At 41.0% G+C, this 24,447-nt stretch overlaps 1 protein-coding gene across 2 annotated transcripts; it reads right to left on the bottom strand.

The window, feature by feature from the left end:
- Window positions 1–4,306: 4,306 nt before the first annotated feature.
- On the bottom strand, window positions 4,307–24,177 carry RRAGD (Ras related GTP binding D). Of its 2 annotated transcripts, none has more exons than XM_055714196.1 (7): window positions 23,772–24,094; window positions 17,328–17,623; window positions 16,717–16,916; window positions 15,592–15,706; window positions 9,701–9,843; window positions 7,738–7,886; window positions 4,307–4,415 (listed from the first exon to the last, which is right to left on the bottom strand). In XM_055714196.1, the coding sequence occupies exons 1-7, from the start codon at window positions 23,914–23,916 to the stop codon at window positions 4,339–4,341; spliced, it is 1,125 nt and encodes a 374-aa protein (XP_055570171.1). In that variant the 5' UTR covers window positions 23,917–24,094; the 3' UTR covers window positions 4,307–4,338. The 2 variants fall into 2 exon arrangements, with proteins under 2 accessions (XP_055570171.1, XP_055570172.1); XM_055714197.1 differs by lacking the exon at window positions 4,307–4,415 and adding an exon at window positions 4,500–5,797 and having other exon boundaries at window positions 23,772–24,177.
- Between the last annotated feature and the right edge of the window lie 270 nt (window positions 24,178–24,447).

The following is a 24,447-nucleotide window of genomic DNA, read 5'->3' as shown; positions in this document are numbered from 1 at the left end:
TGCAGAGGAATTTTGTTATTCTGAAAGATAGGTAACAAAAGCTGAAAGCCATTGTGCAATCTGGTGTTAAGTATTCAAATCAGAAACTTACAGCTTGAATTTTATGGGGACTATTAATGGTAGCAATATAAAGAGGGGAGAGAAGTGAATGAATGTCTTCCATCCTGAAGAACTTTTAAGGATGCAGTCAGTTCATGGAGCAGGAAGCTTTCATGGGAGAGGGTGCACTGAGAAAAGCAGGAAAGGCATCTAAAATCCATCAAGAGGACACTCCATTTAAAACCAGTACTTAAGCTTCTGCATAACGGGCTTTATGAAGAATTGCAGAACTTGGAATGACAACTGCTGCTTTATAGATAGAAAATGTGGGATTGAAATATGAAATGAAACTGCTGAAGGAACAGGACTGGAAACAGTGCTGAGCAAGGGGAACAGCACTGGTGGGAGCGAGTTGATTCGTGTGCCTCTGCTGCAGAGCTTGCATTCAGCATTTAGGATGTGAGACCAGACAGCACAATGAATGGCGTAACAGCAGCGAAAAGGAGTTCAAGCAGCTGCAAAGGGAGTATTGAAAGAGAAGCAATTTGTGGATCAGATCATTTGGCTCACCAGACTCAGTCTTTGGAAAGGGCACTGCAGAAAAGCAGAATATGGTTCCCCTTCTCAGTGCAGGTTTTAGAGACAAAAATGTTGGCCCCTGGGACCTTTTGATTTGGCTCCACTGGATTTCCCAGAAGGCACACCCCTCTTCTCTCGGTATACTGCTCTGCGAAGGCAGTTGAAATAGATTGTTTCCCACAGCTCAGATGGCTCTGGCCATTATCAAAGTAGCCCCCAAACTGATATGGATACACATGAACAATAAGAAAATTCAATCAATATTCAATCAAATTCTGACTTAACCTCAGAACAAGTAGGAATTGTATCACAGGTGTCAGGTCCCTGGAATGATACCACTGCAAAATGGGTGGCGAGGCTTCTGGAAACCCTAGGAGTTCTGGTTAAAGATTTTAACTTTATTGCTAAGGATATCCACCACTCCATCCAATTAGGCAGCTTTACCAGCAGCATTAGAGGAACTCCAGCTGCAAAAAGGTACTTGCAGCATTGGGTGTGAAGGAATCTGAAAGCATTACTGGCTCCCCACCTGCTGGATGGTTGTTTTATCTGGAATAACAGAAAGCTGAGGACGGACGTGGGCAGCATTTAGCAAGGCAGCACACACTAAGTACGAGAGCCGGGGTTTGTATGGCAAGGAGCAAGGAGGCAGCTCCGTTAGGAGGACCAAGAACGTAAACTTGCAGCGATGAATGGATTGCTACTAGCTGAGCAGACACCTGCCTGACATACAAACACCTAAATGCAAACATGAGTTCATCTGGGTCAGAAACTCAAGAGTGTTGGTGAGAACATGAGCTAAGACCATAGCATTCCCTGATGCTAGCAATCTCCAGGAAGTGACATGATCACCACAACTTATACCCCTTTTTATCGACAAGCTGAGGTTCCTCTTGGACATAGTCAGGCTATTTGCTATCCCTGCACTCAGCAGAGGCTCCACAACATTGCTGCTCTCTTGCTTTAGAAATCCATTTCTGATTTCCAGTGTGAACACGTTCACGCCTGGTTTATACTTACATTTGTACTGACACTATCCTTTACTTCAGCAGAGTCCAGAATGGCTTTTAGTTCACACTGAGTGGGGGTAAAAACCTATATAAGAAGGGAAAATCCTGCTATAACAGTGAAGTCAGCTGATATTGTCCTGCAACTCCCTGCCTACTACATGGGCCTTTGAGGACCACACGGTGCAACTGATCTCACGCAGACCACCTCCACATGGTTCAATGTACATGCATGCAGCCTGTTGTGATAAGTGCATCATCTTTTCCTGGCCTGCATTTTGTGAAAGAAGGCAGCTTCGAATGGACTGTCAAATGTTCTGGCCTGCACACTAGGCCACTGTGGGTTTTTTGTCTCTCACGTTTGCACTCATTTGTGAGGTGATTTGTGAGGATCCCAACCCTCCACAATTTAGGCTAATGCAGGTTTAGTTACTGGTTTGGTGTTTTGTTTGGGTTTTTTGTTGTTGCTGGTTGTTTTTTGGTTTTTGGATTTGGTTTTTGGGTTTTTTTCAGAAAGGATATCAATAGTTTTTTCTCTACCTTCTGGTACTCAGCAGTTCTGCAATAAATAATCATTCCTTCTCATCATGGCTTCTGGTATTATTAAGGAAAAGATTCAGTAGATCATATCCTCTGATAGTCTCCTGAAAATCTTTTACCTTATTAAAAATGTTAGTTTAGTCCAAGAGACATTATGACAGACTGCTGCATTAGATCTATTTTTTCCCTGGACATATCTATCCATATGAATGTTATCTTGTAAAATATGTTCCAGAGATGATGAAGAAATGTTTAGAATCTGACTGCCAGCATGAACTGTAACTTGAATATGAACATGTATTTTATGGTGTGCATACATACCAAGCTACAGCATAAATATGTTGAATAATTTTTAAGGATGTTAGTAGCATGTAATGGATTTTATACAATTCAGCTATTTTTGTACTTAGTATTTTTTCAGTAGCTTTCTTCCCCAAGACCTAGCCTGTAGCTCATAATGCCTATAAGCCAAAGAGAAAATAGACTGGCAGGAACCAAGGAAACTGGGTATCTGACCTGTTCATGACAAAACACCTACACAGAGACAGCAAAATGAGAAAGTTAACACAGAAGATACCAAGGCAAAAGCAAAATGAAAAGGAACAGTCTGTTAGATTCTTTTTAAAATGTAGCCATTAGAAGAGATGTACATGAGCTAATGTGCAGATATCAATACAGTGGGAAATCAAGTGGGATGTCAACCATATGCACCATATCAGAGGAGCCCAACAGTTTCCCAACCAAGCTTATTTCTCATTTTCCACACAGCTGAAGTGGGTGAAATTGAGGTGTTTGTTGGTAATTGAGTAAATTCATATGTGTCTATCAATAAATATTTAGAATCTGAATACGAAATTTTGGTGTTAATGATCAGATTTCCCCATTGAAAAGGACAAAAATAAAGCCGCGGCAACAAAGATCACTATGTAATAACATCGTGCACATCATTCTGCACAAAAATGGAAAAAGCTCAATGTTCAATTTAAGAAAAAAATATTCTGCAATGACTATTGCAAATGACAGGGACAGTAAACATGTCATTAAAGCAAACAGTTGCTACTGTATATAAAGACCTGTTTAGGGTGATTTTCTTTAATTCTTCAACTTAATCTGATGATACATATAAAAATGGCTGGAGTTTTTAGGTTCTTTAAAATTTATTTTAAAAATCACTGCAGTACTTTCACAGAATTAACTCCCTTAGTATAAAACTTTATCACAGGAGTGCAATTTCACATGCAAGAAAACCCAGAATTTTTCTTTTAATGAGAAAAAAATAATTGTTCCATCACAAAACATGCGGCTTCAAATGATCCATTTGAATTATACTTTATCAGAGTAGTTTGCTCCTGTCAATCACACTTCCACGCTAACGCATAGCATGTCTGTAATCACAGAATTTTAGAAAGACATTCCAGCACTGTAACATTTTAATATCCATGTTCCAGTGCATGCTTAAGGATGCATTTTAACTCTTCAAAGAATCCATTAAGTACTCCAGGCCGCTGCCTATTGAATTGCTTACAAAGATTTCCTCAACTACAGCAAGTTGCTGGAACCAATCTTTTACAGTTACACAGCTCCTGACTTTAAAGTGTCTATGGGATGCTAAATTGATTTAGGTTTATTCTAAACCAGTGTTTTAAAGAGACATGGCTTGTTCAATAATGGTCCCTATTGTGTGTAGGCAACTCCAATGATACATAAAAATGGAGACTCACAGATCAGGCATTTTGGAAATACTGCACTATTTGGAAAGTGATTACTTCTTGCACAATTTCTAATTTTAAAAATGGTACCTCAACACTGCCTTGTCAGAAGTGGCTCTTGTAGCATATGGGGTATTACCCTTTAAAGTAAAGCCTAGGATCTCAATAAAATCTAAAAGAAAAAGAAAGAGATTTGAAATACAGAAACTTTGCATTTGCATTGAAACCACAACTGAATTTAGACTTGCTAACCACAGGTTAAACCCCTCCTTATTCAACACTGGGGGCTCTTAACTCACTGATAGACATGTAGCATTATGCCTTACCTTGGCTAAGGGAAAACTTTCACATTTCAATTTCCCATCTGTCTCCAGAACTATCTCAGCTAGGGGTAGATTAGTTATGAATGAGTGAGGTACCAGCTCCCCTTACCTGTCTCTGGTGTATGGCAAACTGCCTCTCATTCAGCTCGTGCTCTTCCCTCTCCCAAGAGCTGCCGACAACACTGCCGGACTGTGCATGCAATTGGTTTGTGGCAGGACTGGGGGAAAAAAAAACAGTTGCTCTTCGGACTAGAAACTGTAATTTTGTATCATTAATTAAACAAAACCAGTGGATACAGAACTCAGAAAATAAGCTTTACTTTTTTAGGTTTGAGAGTGCTCTGCTGTCCTGGCTGCTCCTGTGGTAAGTCTGCCCATGTTCAATATTAAAATAAAAATTAGTGATGTACGCTGATTACTACAACAGGTAAGGTTGACCAGTCCTCATTTTAATGGCCTCTTCTTGATTTCAATCACAGACATACCCCTGTTAGAGGGAACCAGAACACACTGCCAACACCTTTAGGACTTTCTATCAGTACATCAGAACACCAGGGTGGAAATACATAAAACATTCTTCACTGTGCCAACTGTAGATGTGCAGGCTCTCAAATCAAACTTAGCAATTCAAACTTTCAGATACAACACCCTCCTCTGAAGCCTTATAAAAATACAAGTGCAACATAGAGCCATTTTACAAAACAATTTATCTTTATAGAAAGGTATTTTAGTGGTATATGCTGAGGTAAATAATAAAAACAGACCCAATAGAGGGCACAACCAGTGTTATGGAGAACTCCAGATGAAATCTGGCCAAAAGCCTGTTTTATAAAAGCTAATATTTACCTACCAGTTATGATCCCTGGAAAGGTGCTTATTGCTGTAATACTTCAAAATTATTCTTCAGTTTACAAATTGAAAAATATATGAAATTAGATCTGTATGAATGTTAGGTATTAGCTGTCACAAATTTTTAAAGGCATTGTACCAAGTTTTCTTAATTGTTTACTAACCAATTTGATTGTAGCAGGTAAATAAACTACAGCATACATTTTACCTGACACCATGCATCAAAATCACCATAAAAACTAAGTTTATCAAAGTCCAACTCCACAAGTAAAACATGAAAAAGTGCAAATTATGTACCCAGTATTTCTGTCACAGCTGTTTTTTCTTAATATGGCATGAAAAAGGTTTACAGCATATATTAAGAAAATTCTTACAAGTGTTCACCTCAATGCTTATATATACAACATTTTTGCTCAAAGTGCTCACTATATGAAAAAAAGATTGGATAAAAATATTTAAACAGTGCTTTCTGAACATTCAGGGCAAATTCATATAATACATCAGTCCCGTTTGTTTTTCTTTTCACTCAGTGCAATGAGATGCAGAAGTCACATCAACTTCAGGCAAACTTTGCTTGCCACACTGCCAGGAAACCTCAGTTACAGTGGCATTCTTGGTGTCCCATTGGGAGTGGGTCTTTTATTTTTTTGCATGTGGCTTTGATGTTTTCGAGATCTTACTACTTTCATTCTTACTTCAAATACTTCTTGTATGGCTTTTCGAAAACAATGGAAATTGTAGTCTATTAATCCTACAGAGACAGAAATATTCTCCATATTAATAAAAACATTTATATACATTAAGTAATGAAAAAATTGCTTATATTCTACATTTAGTGAAATACCACACTCTCTCTCTGGAGGTCATGATCAGTGAATTTTCCGGGCATTTTCTTCTGTGCTAAGCAAAAGCACGTTTAATTAATACACATAATTCACTGAGCATTACAGTTTCATACTACATCTGATACTAAACATACTTTCTAGTCTTAAGAGAAAACAAATAGAAGTTCACTGGCAGATAAAGCTTTAACTTAATAAAGAGCTTTGAAGAAGTGCTCATCACACTGCAAGAAAAAATATTTCAGAAGATATCGTGTCATTTTGTAAATCTGCTTCACAGAATAACTGTGATAAAAATAAGTAGCATCTAGTAATTAAAGAATTTTCATTTTTTGACAATGCGTAAGCTTTGAAACAGATACTTTATAGAAATATCACCAAATAAGAGCCAGCTATATTTCACCTTACATTGTAGCTGAAAAATAACACAATAGACATGCTGTTAGATTACATATATACATAATAGGCAGATAACATTACCATGTGAGTAGGCTGAATATGATCCCACAGAAAAGCTGTAAAGCCATATTGGTAGTCAATTGGAAGACACTGGGTGCTACGGTTGTATAATACTGGAATACAATTTTAGAATTATGGTACTGTGCGTATGACCTCATTCCAGGTTAATGCAGTAAGTTTTCTAAACTGAAATACTGCAGTGTTTTCCACTTCAATTTTGCTAAGAGGACATGGTATATATTTCAAGTGGTTTAAACTCTAACCATGTTACACTTTTAATTTTTTTCCAGGAATTTTTTTTCTCTCTCCCTATAGTTCAGACAAAATATTATGTGGAAGTCTCCAGGCACCAAAAGCTAATCTGCATTGTAATACCAGAACTGTACTGTTGAAGAGTACAGGCTACAGCACAAAGCGTCACAAACCATACAGACGCAACAACTTGACACAGTTGCGGACAAACCCTAAGAGCTGTTTACTCAATATGGTGTCTTTTCTGAAACAGTGTTGTTGTAGGTATGTAGAAGTAACACTCCTTATGCTTACAGCAGAAAAAGAAAGTGACCACATCGAACATTCATAGATAATAAAGGTGGTATGGGTATGAAAGAGAAATCTGACCAGTTGAAGTTCTATAAAATAAATGCTAAATAGCTGTCAACAGCTCAGCAGACATGGTAGGAGTACTGCATTCACAAACACACCAACACTGACTGGTGAATTAGCATCAAGATGGCTACACAAGCCCAAATGATGGCTCGTTCTTCCACTGCTCAGTTCTGGTCTCGGCATTTCACTAAGACAAGTAACTCAGTGAACATCATGCCAGCAAGGAGAGCAATTATGAACTAAGCTTTCAGTATTGACCTTGATCAGAGTCAGAGATAACCAAGAAATTTTATGCACTGTAAAACAGCAAAATATGAAAGCCACCTAGGTCCCAAATACGCAGCTTTTCAAAAGCCTCCTTTCAGAGATGAGAAAAGCAAGAACATATTTCTATCAGCCAGTTCCAGTAATTTTCCCGTGGTTATGGCACACAAGCTGTTCCAAATGCATATGCTGGCGCCAACAGGCACAAATCAATGTCAGCCAAGATAAACTGACACATTCTACTGTTGCAGATGGAAGCTTTACTGCTCTGGATGTAAACTTTCCTATGCTTTCATATCAGAAAGTTGTCAAATACGTTTATGATTTCATTTTATCTTAATGCCAGCATAAATACTTCATGCCTTAAACATGTTACGTAAGCTCTATCAAGCTGTACTTACCTTTAATATTTGTGATACACCTAAGAGACCGTTATCAGCTAATGACAACCACAGTTATTCATTAACTCACTAATACAAGGGAAAAGTAATGCAATACTAGAAAAGGGGAAAAATACCTTTTCTCTCAAAGCTTTCTTCTCTGACAAAACAAACAAGAGCAAGGAATTTCGTCACCTCTTTTAAATACAGGACAGTTGTATTGTTCAGTTTTATGATTGCCATTGATTCTTTGTCATAAGGAGTTCCAGTGCCATCATCTTTAAGCCTAAAGGGTAATATTCAAACAAACAAACAAACAAGGAAAGATAAGCCACCAGACAAGCTAACAAAAGTACTCCCCCCATTGGTTCTTTCACCAGATGATCTCAAATTTTATGAAATTTACATTTTAGCCTTTCAGAGAGACTCTTCCTCAAACTACACTTTACGTAAACTAAGACGACATAGAGATTATATCTTTTATCCAATAACATATGAAATCTTAAGATTTGGGGCTAGAAATCAGATTGTTTGACTGCAAAGTACCTGAACTGAAGCTTTATTTTTTCCTCTGTTAGTTACCAACCTTTTAGCACAAGGCTGTATTTTCTTTTAATCAATGCACTGTATTATGACTTTATCTAAAACATGTGAACCAGTAAGTCTGTACTGATAATTCCAAATCCAGTAAACTTGCTTGAGCAGTGGCAGCTGGCTGATAGTTTAAGCCATCATGAGACTTGCCTCACGAGATGCTGACTTTTGCAACATCCCATCATGAAGAGATTTCTCTTTCACAGATGATGTGTCATGATGATCACTGTATTAGTTTTGTACCTTGCAATTTTGCCCTCGTTCCTGAATGCACACACAGATCTTGTTAAATGGGTAGTTATCACCAACCTCCCATAAAAATTAGTATCAATAACATATTAAGGTAGCAAGTTCCACAGACGCTTCAGGAACAGAGCACAAGAAATTAACTGTAGTATCATGCCTTTACTCTACAGCTAAAACATGGCAACCAGATTTCTGGTGATAAACGCTAAGTGGTTACACAAAGACAGTGGCAGTGTGACATTCTGTGAATAGAGTGTTCCACAAGTGGTGTTATACAGGCAATAAACACACGTATAGTCTTTTGAACTACGCAGCAGCAACTTTCTCTGTACAAAAAAAATGCCACAGAATCAGCATCCTTCATTGTGCACGTCTGTAAAACACAAGTTCTTCTACAGTTACTGAAGTGACTGACTCCAAAATCCGGAACACACAGTAGAATATACAAACCTAAGAATCTTTAGAAAGATATTCAAAATTTTCCTTTCAAAGTTCTAATGTTTATTGCACACCTGCACCAAGATTCTCCCTTATACCTTCTCCAACAGTGCAATACATCTGTCAGTGGGTAAAAATGGAAGGCCACCTAAGAATCCCACACTCTAAGCATGCTGTGATTTAGCCTCCAAGTCTTCTTAATGCACTGACTCTTAATGTGCCCCCATCTTTCCCAGGAATAGCTGGCATTACATTTGGCCAAGGGCCAAGGCATTTAAAACATAACTTGCAAGTAGATGTACATGCTACCACAGGAGATCTCCAGCTACCAATGTATAAGGAGGAGAAAATGAAAAAAAAACCCACAAAGGTCATGTAGGGAAAAAGAGGACAGACAATGAAGAACCGAATGAAGCAAGAGTGAAGCAGCTCACTAAGGCCAGTAGAGGCCACTAGCTATTAAACAAAACTAAATATGGCCCCAATTTTTTTTAACATGTGAGGCATCCTTCTGTTAAATTCGTCCCTGGGGAACAAAAAAACGTTGTTAATGTTTCCTTTTATTTTAGGTTGGTTACTTCCCACTCCTTTCTCCAAAAAAAACTTATTAGAAAAGAAGGTGTTCACAAAAGAGGCTAGGCTGGAAACAGTGCTTGTTGCTAGCAGGGGATCTGTACCTCAGAGGCCTGCCGTTTCCTCCTTCTTACCTGTCCTGACAAATTACACATTCTCATTATTGTTTATACTGACATCATTCCAATTCTGAAGGCCATTCGGATTCCAGGTACACAGTTTTATGAATAATGTTAACAATTTACTTACCCATATATACAAGAAATGTCAATGACAACATCTATCATATCACAGCAGAGCTCGTAAGTTTGCATATCCACTGGAGTACTGTCCGTTGCAATATAGATCTTACTGACTACATCAAATAAAAATGCTTTTTCAATCCCAGAATTCTATTTAAGAAAAGAAGAAAGAAAAATAAAATGGAAGCCATGCCTTCAAATTAATAAGCTTTTTTGTTCCCCTACTTGTCCGTTACATAAAAAGCTAGGCTGAAGAAGTGGAAGTTAAACTGCAATCAAGCTCATTTTGGAAGAACTGTACCTACAGCACTCTCATATTTGTAGCAAACCTTGATGATTACAGACCTTCTGACACACTCTGCCTCTGAGCAGACATGATGCCAAGTTACACTCCCATACTCCCCCCTCTGGAAAACATCTGGAGAGATTACATTTATTTTCAGGGGGAAAAAGTCTTCCAAGATCAAGCTTTTGGGTTCTTGACTGTAACAATGGACATATAAAGACAGCTGTAATTTAAAGTTATTCTAGCTGGACATGCAAGAAGGTAGAAACAAGAAAAAGAAAAATTTAATGGACAAAGAATGCAGCAGTGCTTAGGCACTAATTTCTCAAGGGAACTGAGAAATTGTCTCTGGGGTTTGTAGATGTTTTAGTGTCTGGTTCCTTAGAACATCTTTCAGAACCACAGGAGAAAGAGCAGTATTTTGATGGTGCTCTTTCAGTTTTCATGTAGCATTGGTGGTTAAACCCATGTTTATAATGCTAAGGCTTGCTAATGTGATGACAGCTATGTTCCTGTCACCCTGCCAAGCTGATTACGACTCACTCCATACTGGAAATGTATTGTATTCATGGTTCTCAGAGGCTAGCCAGGAATGCTAGCTCATACTCTTTGTGTAGATAAGGTAAACTGCCATAAGCCTCTGCTTCCTGGACGAGGAAAAAATATGTACTGCTTAACTGAAAACAGTAGTTTGCTTGCTGATACCAAGGGATTATTGCACCTGAGCAGCTGTCCCAGCATGAACACAATGGGCAATTTCCCAGTACTGCTAAAACTCAAGCTACAAAATGTCCTTCAGAATTCACATATACAGGAAGAGAAGCAACTTTCTTCATCAAACCAAATTTTCTCCATATATGGGCTTCCCTTTTTAATATGGTTTGGGACTGCTGCCACAGCGGTTTTGTAGCTACCAAAACCACACTGAAAGCCCCTGACACACTTTAATAGCTTCAGCTTCCTTCATAGTTGCAGAATTTTTCCTTTTTTCTTCTTTCTTTTCCAAGTCAACTATTTAACAAAGAATTAAGAGATTAAAAAGTGACCCCCCACTTTCCAAATTTCTTGAAATAGGTAGAAAAATTTTAATGCTAGGTATGCTATTGAACAATGGCCAGCAATATTTTGGCCATTTTCTTCTTAAAGAGGCTTAATTCTTCCACCATCATGCACACAGCTGAGGCTGGGAACTTCCATCAATAATAAGAGCCCAGAGGTGAATTTCTTGCATTTCATTGTGGAAAAGACTCTGTGAGTGGCACATTTCAGTAAGTCATTAATAAGAAGCAATTTAAAATAAAGTATAAACTGTGGATACCTTAGGTGCATAGGCTGAAGCACACAATGTACAAGGATAGTCTCAAAAGAACTGGCTTTGTTCAGCCTGAAGAGAAGAAAGCTCGTTGCTATCTACAAATACCTAATGTAAGGGTGCAGAGAAGACAGAGACGAAGTCTTCTCAGAGCTACCATGTTGGAGGACAAGAGGCAAAAGATGCAAGCTGAAATACTAACTTGATACAAGAAAAAAAAAAAAAAGCAGGAGAGTGATGAAGCACTGGGACATGCTGACCTCAGAGTTTGTAGTTTCCACCCCTGAAGATACACAAAGCAGGGCTGGATCCAGCCATGAGCAACCTGCTCTAACTAGCCTGACTGAGCAGGAGCTGACCTCCAAAAGTCCTTTTCAGCCTACACACCTCTGTAAGTCTACATTCCTTGAGCACTAAGAACAAAAACGTATGCATGTTTATTTTGGTTATTCTGGCCACAAGTGATAATTCTGTAATTTTAATTTTTAAATAATAATTCTGACAGCACCTCACAAACTTCAACAGATGCTGTAAAATAAGATTTATCACAAGATTCACCTGTAACTATTATGTAAGTATATAGCCATAATTCATTGCCAGAATACGTATTTGAAAATAAGTCATTTTAGACAAAAGAAGTTGGAACTCAAGCCCTGTAGTGTCATTCATGAAGAATCAATTATGAACTTTTGCATTATATAGAGAGCTATAGTGACAATTTCAGCTGTACAGGTGAGACATATTTTACATTATTGAGATGCAGTGACAATATAATAACATTTAACAATGAGAAGTGATTTTTCCATCTCAGAACTCCAGCTGCTGCAGCCTGCCTGCTGTACTCATAGTGACAGTTTAAAAGGTTTTTATCTGGAGACATCTGCCATGTCAGCAGTTATGCCTGATGGTAAGGGCTGAGCTTGGTGTCTTTACTTAAACCACGCTCATTGTCACTGAAATTAATACATCGTGGTAGGACTTACTGAGAAACTTTCTTTTCCAAGTCAACTATTTAACGAAGTTATTGACAGACTGCTTCTGTCAAACTTTGTATGATGACAGTAACCTCTGCAACAGGGTAGGATAGACTGCCGGGAGTAGTAACCACTGAATTGTGCCCACATGACTCCAAAGATTTTATTTGCCCTGGGTTTTAGTACCACTTTAAACGAAAAAGTAAAGGATTTGCCAGAATGTTTGAGAGGAAACTGCTCAAGGGAAAAAAAAATAATCACAAACAATAATTACAAGTCATAAAACAAATCAGGAAACAGTGAATAAAAAATACTATTCAAAGAGACATTACATCCTTAATGCTCAGTCAGGGAAAATGAAAATAAGAAATCAACTGTTTCTGTTACTTCAGCAGTAGGGTTCCTTATTACAGAAACAAAGGCCAACAGCTGCCTTACACAACTGAACAAAATGCTGCCGCTGATGTCAATGAGAGCAGGGTCAGAATAAGCACTAGTTATCTCTGACACAACCCTACAGTCTGGAAAGAAGATGTAACGTGTGCTAGAAGCTTTATCAAGCACTCTGAAGTGATGCAAGACTCTTCCATGGCTAATCTGAACCCAGAGAGTCACTATGAAAAATCTGCACAAATATATGAGATTTTATTTTAGATAGGTAAAAACCATGAGGTAGTTGAAATTCAAACCATGTTTCTCAGCTACACTTGGTATGATAAAGTAGAAGGCAGCTTCTATTCTTTAAATGGAACGGGTTCAATAAAACTGGCAGTATTACTCCAATTCCTAGGTTAGGTAAATAGGCTTATCTTTTTCCTTCTTGAAAGTATGAAGAATAAGCCAGAATTTGGCCCTAAAAAGTAATTTTTACAAGTCACTTACAGTTAGGAATGAACTTTGGACAATTATTTAGACAGGTCTTGCAGCAAACTGCAGATGTCCTGAATGAGTTTTAGCTTGAAATACTACATTTGAATTTACAAATTATAAAATTTAAATAATTAAATAAACAAAACAACTTATTTTTATCATGATAACTCATTGTTTGTTTTTTTAACATCTCTCAAAGAAATCCCAACAACGCTAAAATGAAAATCCACATTCCCATGTCACACAACTTGATTGCTTGGTAAGGTCACAGTAATTAAAAACCAGAAATCCATGTATATGCTGATAAGAGTTAGTCAGGTAAGGTTTACATGGGTTCTGAATGCCAAACCAACTGTTACTTCATGATTTACAAGCAGTTACATTAAAGAATGTAGAAGCTGTATTAACACACTGATGGTTCTTCAAACATACAAGCTAACACACTGTGGCACTACGAAGGTAGGCAAAAACCTGCTGTGAACTTAAGAGTGATCACAGATCTATTTTTGTAGTCATCAGCTTTTCATGTTGGAAGTCTTCATGGCATAAATGAAAGCACATCCTCATGAATGTTGCTGCAAAACTCAAACTAGAACACCAATACACCCACACTTGGATATCCACCACACTGGCTTCCTGAAGTAAGGCATGACCAAAATCCACATCAAGATTTGTTGTCACTAAAGTGCTAAAGTAAAGAGGCACCTGCTAACTAATTCTGTGCTGGAGAATGATGTTTAGTCTTCTTGTGGTTGCAAATAGTCATTCCGAGTCTCCTGTCTACAGATAGAAGACACTTGTAAAAACAGACAGTAAGCATGCTGAGGACATAGTGATACAGCTAAACCTTCCTCTAGGTCATTAACAAACCAAGTTTTGCTCTATTTGGAGCTAAGGATCAGTTTGAGACTCTTTCTCATACTGAACAAAGGAACAAATCTTTTTTGGACTTCCCATATATTTGAAAGACTCATTCTTCCTTACAAATTACATCTGACATTCTAGATATTATTGGAGCTGCCTCCTGGGTGTTCTGGGTGCACAAGCAACTGTCGTCAGTCATTCAGGTAGCAGCTTGTGCTTGATTCATCTGGTGGTTTGGTACAAATTCTTCAGCACCTCCAAACAATGAGGAGACCCCATACAGAGATGTGACTCACAATATGAGTCACTGGGGTGACTCTGGCACAAGCTGGACTATCATTCAGACAGCTTTCTCTTAAAGACTGTGTGGCTTATTCAATATCCAATATCCAACTGCTCCAGAACTTCTGTCAATACTCTTCTGTCCTAAGTGGATTTTGACACTGGATGGCACCTGGTATACAGTCCATTCATTGTGAAACAGCATAACTTGCTACTTAACAGTAGGAGAGTATGTTTTGGAAAGACCTTCCTCTAACCCTAGCTTTCCCTTTCAGCAACACATCCAACTCTTCTCTCTCTCCATTTTCACACCCTACACTGAGAAACTGTGAAGTCTAATTTTATTTTACAGGCTGTTGAATGATATTAAATATTTCATTACATCAAAATCACAAAAAAGGAACAACAAAATGCCTTGCTTGGAAATTGAAGCCTGACAAATCAATGCTAGATGCAAGGTGCAAAATTAGAATATTGTGAGAAAGGGTGCAGTTTCAGGAGCTACTATGACCTGATTTAACGACCACCAAAACAGGGAGTTCCTCCTTTTTACAACCTACTCACTGTGTTCCCCTTTGCTCATGGCCACATGTTCCCATCTCTTGTCTTGTGCCAAAACAAGAGCATGTTGGACTCCTCCATGACCTGCTTTTAACTAAATTAAACAGCGCATTAGTGTGTGTCAGTGACTCCACGAGGGGACGCGTGAGTCTCAGAACCAGTATAAAGGAGAGAGACCACACATACAGGAACAGCGGAGCCTCCACAGTAGTAACAAGCCACTAGATATACAAAGATCCCTAACTGGCCTTCAGAGTAACTACAGAAGTGGTGAAAGTTGTGATGGACTCTATCTCTAAAAATTTCAAGATAAGAAGAGATATTTTTTTTTGAATGGGGTAAACTTTGATACAATGTAGAATGAATTCTAGGAAGCACTATAGACAATTCTCCATAGGAGGTCAGACCAGATGATGTTCCTTTAAGAATTCATTTACAGAAGTTTTAAGTACTACTTAAATGCATGCAGCACAGACCTTTGCAACATTCAGATCAAGGTATGAGCAGAAAAGGGACAACTGCTAACCCACTTCATGTGATTCAGGAAATACTCTCAGCTGCGCAGCAACACTGTGTAATAGACAGGGAGGCGAGGCCAAGCTGCATGTGGGTACATTTCAGCTAAGTTCTGGTAATTTCTCTGAGAGTTCACATTGCTCATAATGTCTCAGAAGGCAGTGAACAGAGTATCTGAACATGCATGTTGGACAGAGCTGGATCTACAGACAAAGTATGTAACAAGTACTTACTGAAATAAAGATGTTAAGCAGGTTTTCCAGTGTTGGGAGCTGCGGAATCAGTTTCTGTACCACTTTGCTAAATGCTTCAAATATAGAATGATCATATATGCTTGTCAGATAAAAGCTGGAAAAAAACGTCACCACATTTTCCTTTTAGCCACATACTGTGAACATGATGTACCTTTCATAGTATGAGTGAAATGAAATATTGTCAAACAGCAAGTGCCTACATTTTATGCAATTACCCCTTGTGATCAAAAGTCATTTGTTATGATTGAAGCATAGGACTTCATCTCCATACAAAAAAAAAAACTCTATAGACACTGCAAACTAGGCCTTGATGTAGAACTTCATGATGCAACTCCCACCTTGGTATTCCTAAGAAAATATTTTTCAAATTGCAGGAGAGCAATATTACTGAGTACATCTGTTATGATCTATTTTTTGAAAGCTGTGGACCTATTTATCAATTCAATGATGCAGTCAAGTAGTTAAGAGCTCTAAAGAGCTCTTAACTTGGAGCAGGTCTCTCTTTTTAATATATTTGTACTTGGCTTTTGAATATATTTGTACTTGGCTTAAGTGCTAAAAAAGCCATGACAACTTCATGTCCTCTAGTTCCCAGTCTGCAGAAGTCCACTATTTTCCATTATTTGTACAATAATCTGCTTTATCAGCAGACAACGCAAAGATACAGCACCTGTCTTCCCCAAGTGGCTCCAAGCAGGCTGCAGCAGTGAGGACTAGCGATTGGGAGGGGACTGTGAGGCAGAGAGATATCAAAGAAGGCAAAAGCAATGTAGGTGGCATATACAATCTACTGTCTGGAGCTCTACTGGTTGCTGCCACTGTCCAAGAAACTTATTTCAAGAGAGCAGCTGCAGCAAAAACTGGTAGGACTCTGTCGTATTTGTCATCTGTTTTTAAGCACATCTCCTCTCCAGCTTTCCCTCCAAGACAGCAATCAGAAATAAAATACTTTGTTTGGCTCAGGTCAAATGCAATGTCTCTGATTATCCTTTTCCTTCATATATCAAAAGCTCGTTGCCTGCTACTTCAAGAGAACAGAATATGGTAACTTGTCAAATAAACTGCTCTCCTCTTTAGGATTCTCTGCATAGCAGCTTTTCTCACCTGAGGTGAATCTTCTCCAATCCAGCATCTGCAAGGTCATCATTTGCCCTCTGGTGAATATCTCTTTGTGTTTCAATCTTGTGATCATCAGATAAACCATCCACTTTATGGATAAAGATTTCAAAGTTGATATCTGGATTCACTTTATAGGCTCTGGTCACAGTAAGATGCAGCCGAGCTAATGCTTCCATATAATCATCCTAATGAAGGAAAAAGAAAAGCTACAACTGTTGGAAAGTTCCTAAAATATATATACAAAATTTTGCAATACTTACTTTTAGATAATGCTACAGTTCAACAACAGCTTAATTTTTAAATTCCCTAGAAGCCTGAGTCTACATCCAGCATGTGCATCAATCTCATGCTGTCAGCACTTAGGAATCTGAGCAAGACCCTTGAGATGTTAAAGCAAATCAGGTAACTTTTGAACATACTGCAAAGAGAGCTTAAAAATAACCAAGCAGCTCTTCAAGTTTTAATGACTTTCTTTTAATGCATTTGTGATCTAAGTTAAGTACTTTATTTGCTCTGTAAAAAAATATCTATGCTTTCCAACCCATTTATTGCTGAAGGAAGAAAAGGAAAAGGTAGTTTAAAGCCCCCTTTTTTACCTGAGAATCAATAACAAATATCAGTGCTCCAGTGCCTCTGAAAATCATCTCATAGTCAAATGTAGGATCAAAGAAGTCAATTTGCCCAGGAAAATCCCATATCTGAAAGTTGACAAAGGAGCTGTTGGAAACATCCTCTCTGCAGATCTTGTTTGTGCTCTCCAAGAAGAGAGTTTCATTAGGTGACATTTTGTGAAAGACAACTTTCTGAATGGAAGACTTCCCACTTCTTCTCAATCCCATGAGCAGGATTCTTGGCTTAACTTCAGTACTGAAGGGATCATTGAAATCCAAAACTGAATAAAATCACACAAGAAGAAAAGTAATAATCTATGGCAATACAATCAGTAACTACCAAATAACATGCATTTATTTTCATGCCATGTTTACTTGGATTGATGCAAAAGTTACCAATTTTTAAGCTTAGGGAGCAGTGCTACAGGCATCTTAACTTGAATTATTTGCCCCTTAGCCTATACTATCAGAAAACCCACTTTTCACCTGTAAGAGGCTGCAGAAGGCTAAACCAGAAAATTTTCTAGTCCTGATCCAGTTATATTAGCATAAAGGTGGCTATGGGAGTAAACTATACTGTTATATCTGTGAGGACATGAATGTATAGCTATCCACACCTGTAAGGACATCAGCTTCAGTTGCAGGTATCTCTAATCAAAACAGCTACAACAGTCTAAATTGATGCATTTAGTTGGCCTATAACTTTTAAAGTCCTTTGGTACTGAGCTGAAAATTACTCTACACATAAATGGATAAAAGCTTCCAAACACCCCTGTGATACCCTGTCTGCACCATCAAACACAAGCAACACAAAAAACTGAGTTGTCAATGCTAAATCTGCAGAGTAAAGTTCACAGCACACAGTGGTCAGGTTTAAAACACTGATCAGACAACAGGCTAAACACACTAGCTGTCAGGCAGACCTTCTCCCACTCGCTGCAGTACAGACTATTCAACATAATTCATAGCACAACATGAATTGTATTTCTTTCTCTTTTTCTGCTGGGATAAATTTTGAATTGCAGAAAACTAACACATAATTGTTCATACACATCCTTCCTGAATATCCCCCCCCATACGTTAAGTGATCAAGTTTACTCCAAAAGTACAAAAATCCAAACCAAGAAACCTCAGCAACAAACTGAACCTGTTGATTTATTACATAGCCTTACAGGTTGAAAAACATGGAAAGCTTGAAGGAACCCTTTGCCTAGGTGCATGTTTCGCACCCAGGGGTGGCAATCACATCTGTCCTCTTGCGCTCCTCAAGCCTCACTTCCAAGTTTCAAACCAGAAGAGCAGGACGTGCCTTCAGAACCTCGTTCACGTCTGGTTTTGCCTCCTGAACTTCAGTTACAGAGAATGAGGGCTTCTCCACGGAAGGTCTCGCAGAGTTAGCATAAAAGCATCCCTCGGCACCATCTACTGGCTTGTCAGTGGTTACGCCACTCAGTGGGGGCCCCTACATCCATTATCGGTGGGATCCTATCCATTTTAAACCCATTTGAAAGGCCTTGACAGGTATTAACACTTACTGTGCTCTTGCCAATTATCACGCATTAAACACTGCCAGGCTGGAGCAGTGAGCAGATGAAACTCCTTCAAGCAGAATAGTGACTGGTAACTCCTTAAGAACCTCATCCTCCTAATGCAGCAATGGCCAACTTCTGCTGACTCAGACAATAAATTTAGGAAGTAATAAACCACAGTCAACACGTTGCTCTACTCTTCCTGTCCACCAAGACAGTGATAGTACCCTCCTGCGGCTGCAAGAAACACGTGCCTACAACACTTCCCACCTATAGAAGAGTAATAAACATCTGCTCTAGGACAACGTAACAATATTTCATGTTTTGGGGGTACAGTCTTGTCAATAAAGGAAACCAAAGGTACAGGATTCAATGGCGTTTCCTCCACCCCACTCTCTTCTTTAACGCACAAAGTTTCCACAGCTGCCAAATGCAATTTCATTAATGTAATTCCATTAATGTGCATATATCCATATATCATGCAATTTGAATTTTGGTCATCAGAAGGAAAGAAAATTTATTCAAAGCTTTACAAGAACTTTATAAAGGCATGTAAAGAACACTCATCTGGTTGAGGCTTTATTGCATATTTCCGTAAGTTTAAAAAACTCCCACTTGCTCAGAACTTACACAACAGAACTTATGAAGCCTAATTTGCTATGGATTTGTACTTTGTGTCCCCTTCCTCTCCCCACCACAATAACCCCAACTTCTCCCTGCATGTCTTATGACATATCCTGCAAAAAACAGATATGACATGCTATGGCTGATCTGGAGCTCAACCCATGCTGGTTGGCTAAACTGTACACGTGTACACCAGTTTGCCAGCTGCTGCCACAGAGAGTGCACACAGCTGCTCCCCTGTCCCTCTCAGGACACTTTCATGTGGGTCTCTCCTCTCTTCTGAATGCCAGTTTTCGTCAAACTTGTGGGAACTTAATCATCCTTGAGATGTCTTTCATTCAAATTTGGTTGAAGGTAGACAGCAGTTTCCAAAGTTCTGACTGGTGATGAGACAACCAGAAGACAGGCTACCTATGTAACTCCCTTTTCTTTAAGAAACAGGCTAAAAACTCACATGTAGCTAAAAAAAAATATTTAAAATAACTTGGGGTTTAAAATTGTTGTTGTATTAAATTATCCCGTACTGTTAGATTTTTATGGACTGCAATACTAGAAAGAAATTGCTTTATATTAAAGCCATACTAAAAAAACCCCACAGTTGCAGGCACAGAGTTACCAATGAGAAGAAGGAACACCAGCTCTTCTGCTAGTAAGACTGTTATTTAACTTCTGAAATCCTGCCAGTTCAAAGACAGGGAAATGTAAATGAGTATCATCCAAACCTGATTAGATAGCAAGGCTGCTATAGCACTTTCCTCTGAAAGTTAAGAGATTACCTTATATGTAATGGAATTGGACGACGCGCTGCCTGCCCACATTCCTTTGCAGAGTACATGACAGCTCCTTTAATTTGCCACAGAAATGCCAGTAGATGTATCACTGCAGCTTCCCAGACTAGGTTACTGAGTGAGATCATAATATGCCTAAGAGAAACGGTAAACTCTTCCCCATTCTGTAATGGGAAAGATAACTTTCCCTATTGTGAGATGCAATGCATTTCTTGCTTCATTCACTTTTGCAAAGAGTAAATGTTATAAAATCCCAGTTGCCAATGCATATCAAAGTCCTTCATATTTCAACTTTTCTAAGCAGCCATAAAGAACTGAAGTAACGGAAGTCACAATGGTTAGAACTGGTATCCTTTGAAGTATTCACAAATTAAACTTAACAAAGCCAAAAGTACTTTCCCCACAGAGAAGCACTCAATTCCTTACAAAATTTCTGTAATTGCAGTTGCCCTGGTTTATGGAGTGGAATTTATGTGCATTGCAATATGCAGAAGAGCTGAGGAGTTAACTGAGAACTGCACGTAGTAGCCCTGACCTGTTCTCACCAGGATGCACAACTCATAATGAATACTTCAATATCTCCATGCTATTAGAGATATTAATTGATAATTAAAATAGTTTTTGAAGCCCATCCTGTATTCCACATCAATTGCAATTAATTGTCAGAGCAGATGACTATCCGTGCTTCACAGGCATACGTGATGGGGATGCCACATCGGAAGGTGTATTTGTAGATCTCGCCAGTTTTCAAACATCCAAATAAAGCACTGCAGTTCATCTGCTCAAATGATGTCAAGTCAAAAGAAATTATTTTGCTTATGTTACTGTCCATAAGGTGACAAGCCTCTGAGTTTAGTTTTAAACTAATACAGATCATAATGATTTATTTTTTTTTGCTCACTAATGCAATTATGTCATTTTTAAGTTTTAACCTTTTTTGTGTAAAGGAGAATTAGGAGTCCCAAATTTTCCATTCATGTACTTTCAAGCCCACTGATCTCATAGCATTTCCAGTGCTACTATGACTGTGATATCTACAGCACTTTGGAGTGCTGTCAAAAGACAGTAGCCTTACAAAACACATACAATGAACATCTTCAATGCTAACAGATGGCCTGAGCCTAAACAATTAACAGAAAAAGCTTGTAAGTAATCAGGAGAGCTGTTCAGCTACTGTGGGTTTATAAACATTGCAGAAATACCTGGTGGAAGGAAATTCTTGTAGCTAAAGAAAAGACTCAGAACTAGAAGACCTCGTTCCACTCTGCCACAAATTCATCAATCTGCAACGATATGCCTTAAAGCTACTTCCCTGGGGACACTGCAGAGGGTTTCCCTGCTTCTAAATACTTTTTAATTGCATATATCAAAACTACGACTAGGCTTTATGTAAACTTAAGTGCTTTAAGGTCTCTGAATATGACCATACTTATAAAGTAAGAAGATTAAGAAGAGGAGAAAAGCATGGTTTCAGCATTCAGGCTGGAGACAAGAAACCAGTATGGGGTGAGAGATAACCAATATGAAGTTTTGAAATCTCTTGTATGCCTACAGGCACAAATTACGCTTTTACTTTTAAGCCTGGCTTCTCCCTTCACTTTCAACAGCAACTGATTGAAGCTGTTCTCCTTACACTGCCCTTCCATTCTTTCTGTGTAGATAAGTGGAGGGTATGACACTGAATTTTGGACCACTTACCGTACAGATCCAGGAAGACAGAGGACAGAAACTGGGAAAAGGAAAGTCCCTTGCCTTGCAGCCCAGTATTAAATACACAAAACACGGACCCAAACCGCAACCCCCTCCATTACAGATGCTCTGTGTCTCTCCAGAGAATTCAGAACGAAACAGAAAGCCAGGGGATCTGGATTGTTAAAATGGACCTTTGTTTTAATTCTGTGTAAAAAAGGTCCCTGCATGGACTGTCTTCTGCAATTCAGGATGTAAAGGTTCGTTTCTGTTAAGTACAATATTCTGGTGTTGCTACGGAAGAAGCAATTGAAATTTTTAACAGCCTAACAAAGTTCCTATTGAAAACCACCCAAATAAATTCCTCTGAGGACAGAATACAGATTACTTCTCTATGGAAAAAGCTAAGTTCGTTTAGCACTAAAGAAATATGCTAAAATATATTCTCTTTGTGTCAAAATAAAAGGAATTATTTAGCAGTTGCAAGTAAGATTTTAATTAGTCTCAGCTACAGCTCTTACATCCTAGCATTCCCATATTCTGTAGCCATGAAGGATTGTACTCAAAACACCCCCCTCCCCAAAATTTCATTAGTCAATGTGATACCTCCTAAAGCCCGCAGGACCGGGCCTTTAAGGAGAAGGTTCTGCATGCTAATAACCAGCGTAGGTTTAACAGATGTGGCCTTTCCTTATGCTATCATAAAAAGGTAGCTCTTTTTTCACTCGGAGATACTGAGCGTTCTCCAAGCTCCTTTGTGAAATACATCTCGGAAGAATGAATTCAGGCTCTGAATGAAAGCAACAGGCTCTGAGCTGGCATTGCCTTTTTTTACTGAATGAGACTGCTTTTCTTGGTAAGCCTGTCCTTCCCAGCATCACCATCCACACTGACACAGATACGCAGTGAATAACGTGGGTCCTCATATGCACAGACACATGGACAGCAGACATCTAGCGGAGCCTGCCACTGTGGGAACTGACATCCACAGCTGCAGAGCAGCCCTGCACACAGAGCTGCATGTCACCGCCACCTTTTATAGCCTGACACCCAACCCCCCCCATCCCCCGCCTCCTTGGCACACTCAAGTCACATCAGGCTGTGGCCACCAGTAGCCAGCAACTCTCACCCCAGACATGGAAAATACTGAAAGGAGATTACACACACACACACACACTTTGCCTGCACTCCTTTTGCCTCCTCCCTTATCCCCAGTCCCTTCTGCTACCTGGCAGACCTTGCCCTGCTCCTGCCTCTGAGCTCCCCGCTCTCTCTGTCACGGCGGTAGCCCCCCAGGAGCGCCCTGTCCCCGTCCCCTCCCCCGGTCCCGTCGGCAGCATCCCCGCTCAGCCTGGCCTCTTACCACCCAGCCCGGTCCCTGCGAGGCCTGCCCTCTCCCCGGACGCCTCGGCTCCCTTCGTGCCTTGCTCACCCTCGCCGCGTCCCAGACGCCGCGGGAGGCCCGGCCTCCTCCCTGACCCGCAGCCGTAGGCAGCCGGGCCCGACCCCCGCAGCCCAGCCGGGCCTCCCCGGCGGCGGCCCCGTCCCGCCCGCCACCGCCCCTGCCTCACCTCGGCCCCCGCCCGCCTCACCCGCACCTCCGCGCCCGCGGGGCCGGCCCTGCCCCGCACCGCCTCACCCCACACCCGCAGTCGCGGCCGGTCGCTGCCCCAACAGCCCCCTCCGAGGCCGGCGCCCGCCCCCCCGGCTCTGCGGGGGCAGCCCCCGCGGCGGCCGCGACGCCGCTCCCCGCCGCCCTCGCTGCCGCGGCCGCTGCGGCCGCCCCGGGTGGCACTCACACGCCTCATCGCCGCCGCTCTCCGCGTCACCGTCCGAGGACTCGGCCCCGTCGGCGTAGCCCGCCAAGCCCACGATCTCCTCCTCCTCTTCCTCCTCCTCGTCCCCCTCTTCCTCCTCCGGCAGCTTCCTCGGCACCTGGCTCATGCCGGCCGCGGTCCCGCCGGGGCTCCGAGGGCCCCTCTGCCTCCGGGCGGCCTCGGGGCGCGCCTGGCCGCGGGCGCGGGGGGGCCCAGGTACCGCGCTGGCGCCGTGCCCCGCCGCCGCTCCCCGCCGCCGCCGCCGCTCCCCTCCCCCGCACGGCGCTCGGCGGAGCGCGCGGCGCAGCCTGCCGGCGGGGCGCGCACCCAGCGGGCGGGGGAGGCGGCGTGACCCGCGTCACCTGACGCGGCCGGTCACGGGCCGGCGGGGCCTCCGCGCTCGCCCAGGCGCGGCACCGCCGCGGGCACCCGCCGCTGGCAGGCGGAGCCGGGCGCTGCGGTGCTCACGGGCGCGCCCCGGGGCCTGCCGGCCGCCGCCGCCTCCCGCCCCGGCCCTGCTGTCCCGCGGCGCCCTGCGCGGGCCTGGAGGCGCCCGTGGACGGCGCACAGGCGAGGCGCTGCCTCTGGTGTGCGGGGGGCCGAGCGGGGCGGCGGGCAGGTGTGCCAGCCTGCAGGTGTGCCAGCCTGCAGCACCGCA

The sequence above is a fragment of the Falco cherrug genome, chromosome 6, assembly GCF_023634085.1.
Source record: "Falco cherrug isolate bFalChe1 chromosome 6, bFalChe1.pri, whole genome shotgun sequence".
Lineage (NCBI taxonomy): Eukaryota > Metazoa > Chordata > Aves > Falconiformes > Falconidae > Falco > Falco cherrug.
This window is presented reverse-complemented; position numbering and strand designations above follow the sequence as displayed.

What these genes read in the sequence shown, in the direction of transcription:
- RRAGD (XM_055714197.1), bottom strand. Translation starts at nt 23,916, where the DNA reads ATGAGCCAGGTGCCGAGGAAGCTGCCGGAGGAGGAAGAGGGGGACGAG. An exon ending in GAGCGGCGGCGATGAGGCGT is followed by an intron (nt 17,624 to 23,771) that starts GTGAGTGCCACC and finishes GATTTTATTCAG; the next exon opens with TTTTGGATTTCAATGATCCC. An exon ending in TATTTGTTATTGATTCTCAG is followed by an intron (nt 16,917 to 17,327) that starts GTAAAAAAGGGG and finishes TTCCTTCATTAG; the next exon opens with GATGATTATATGGAAGCATT.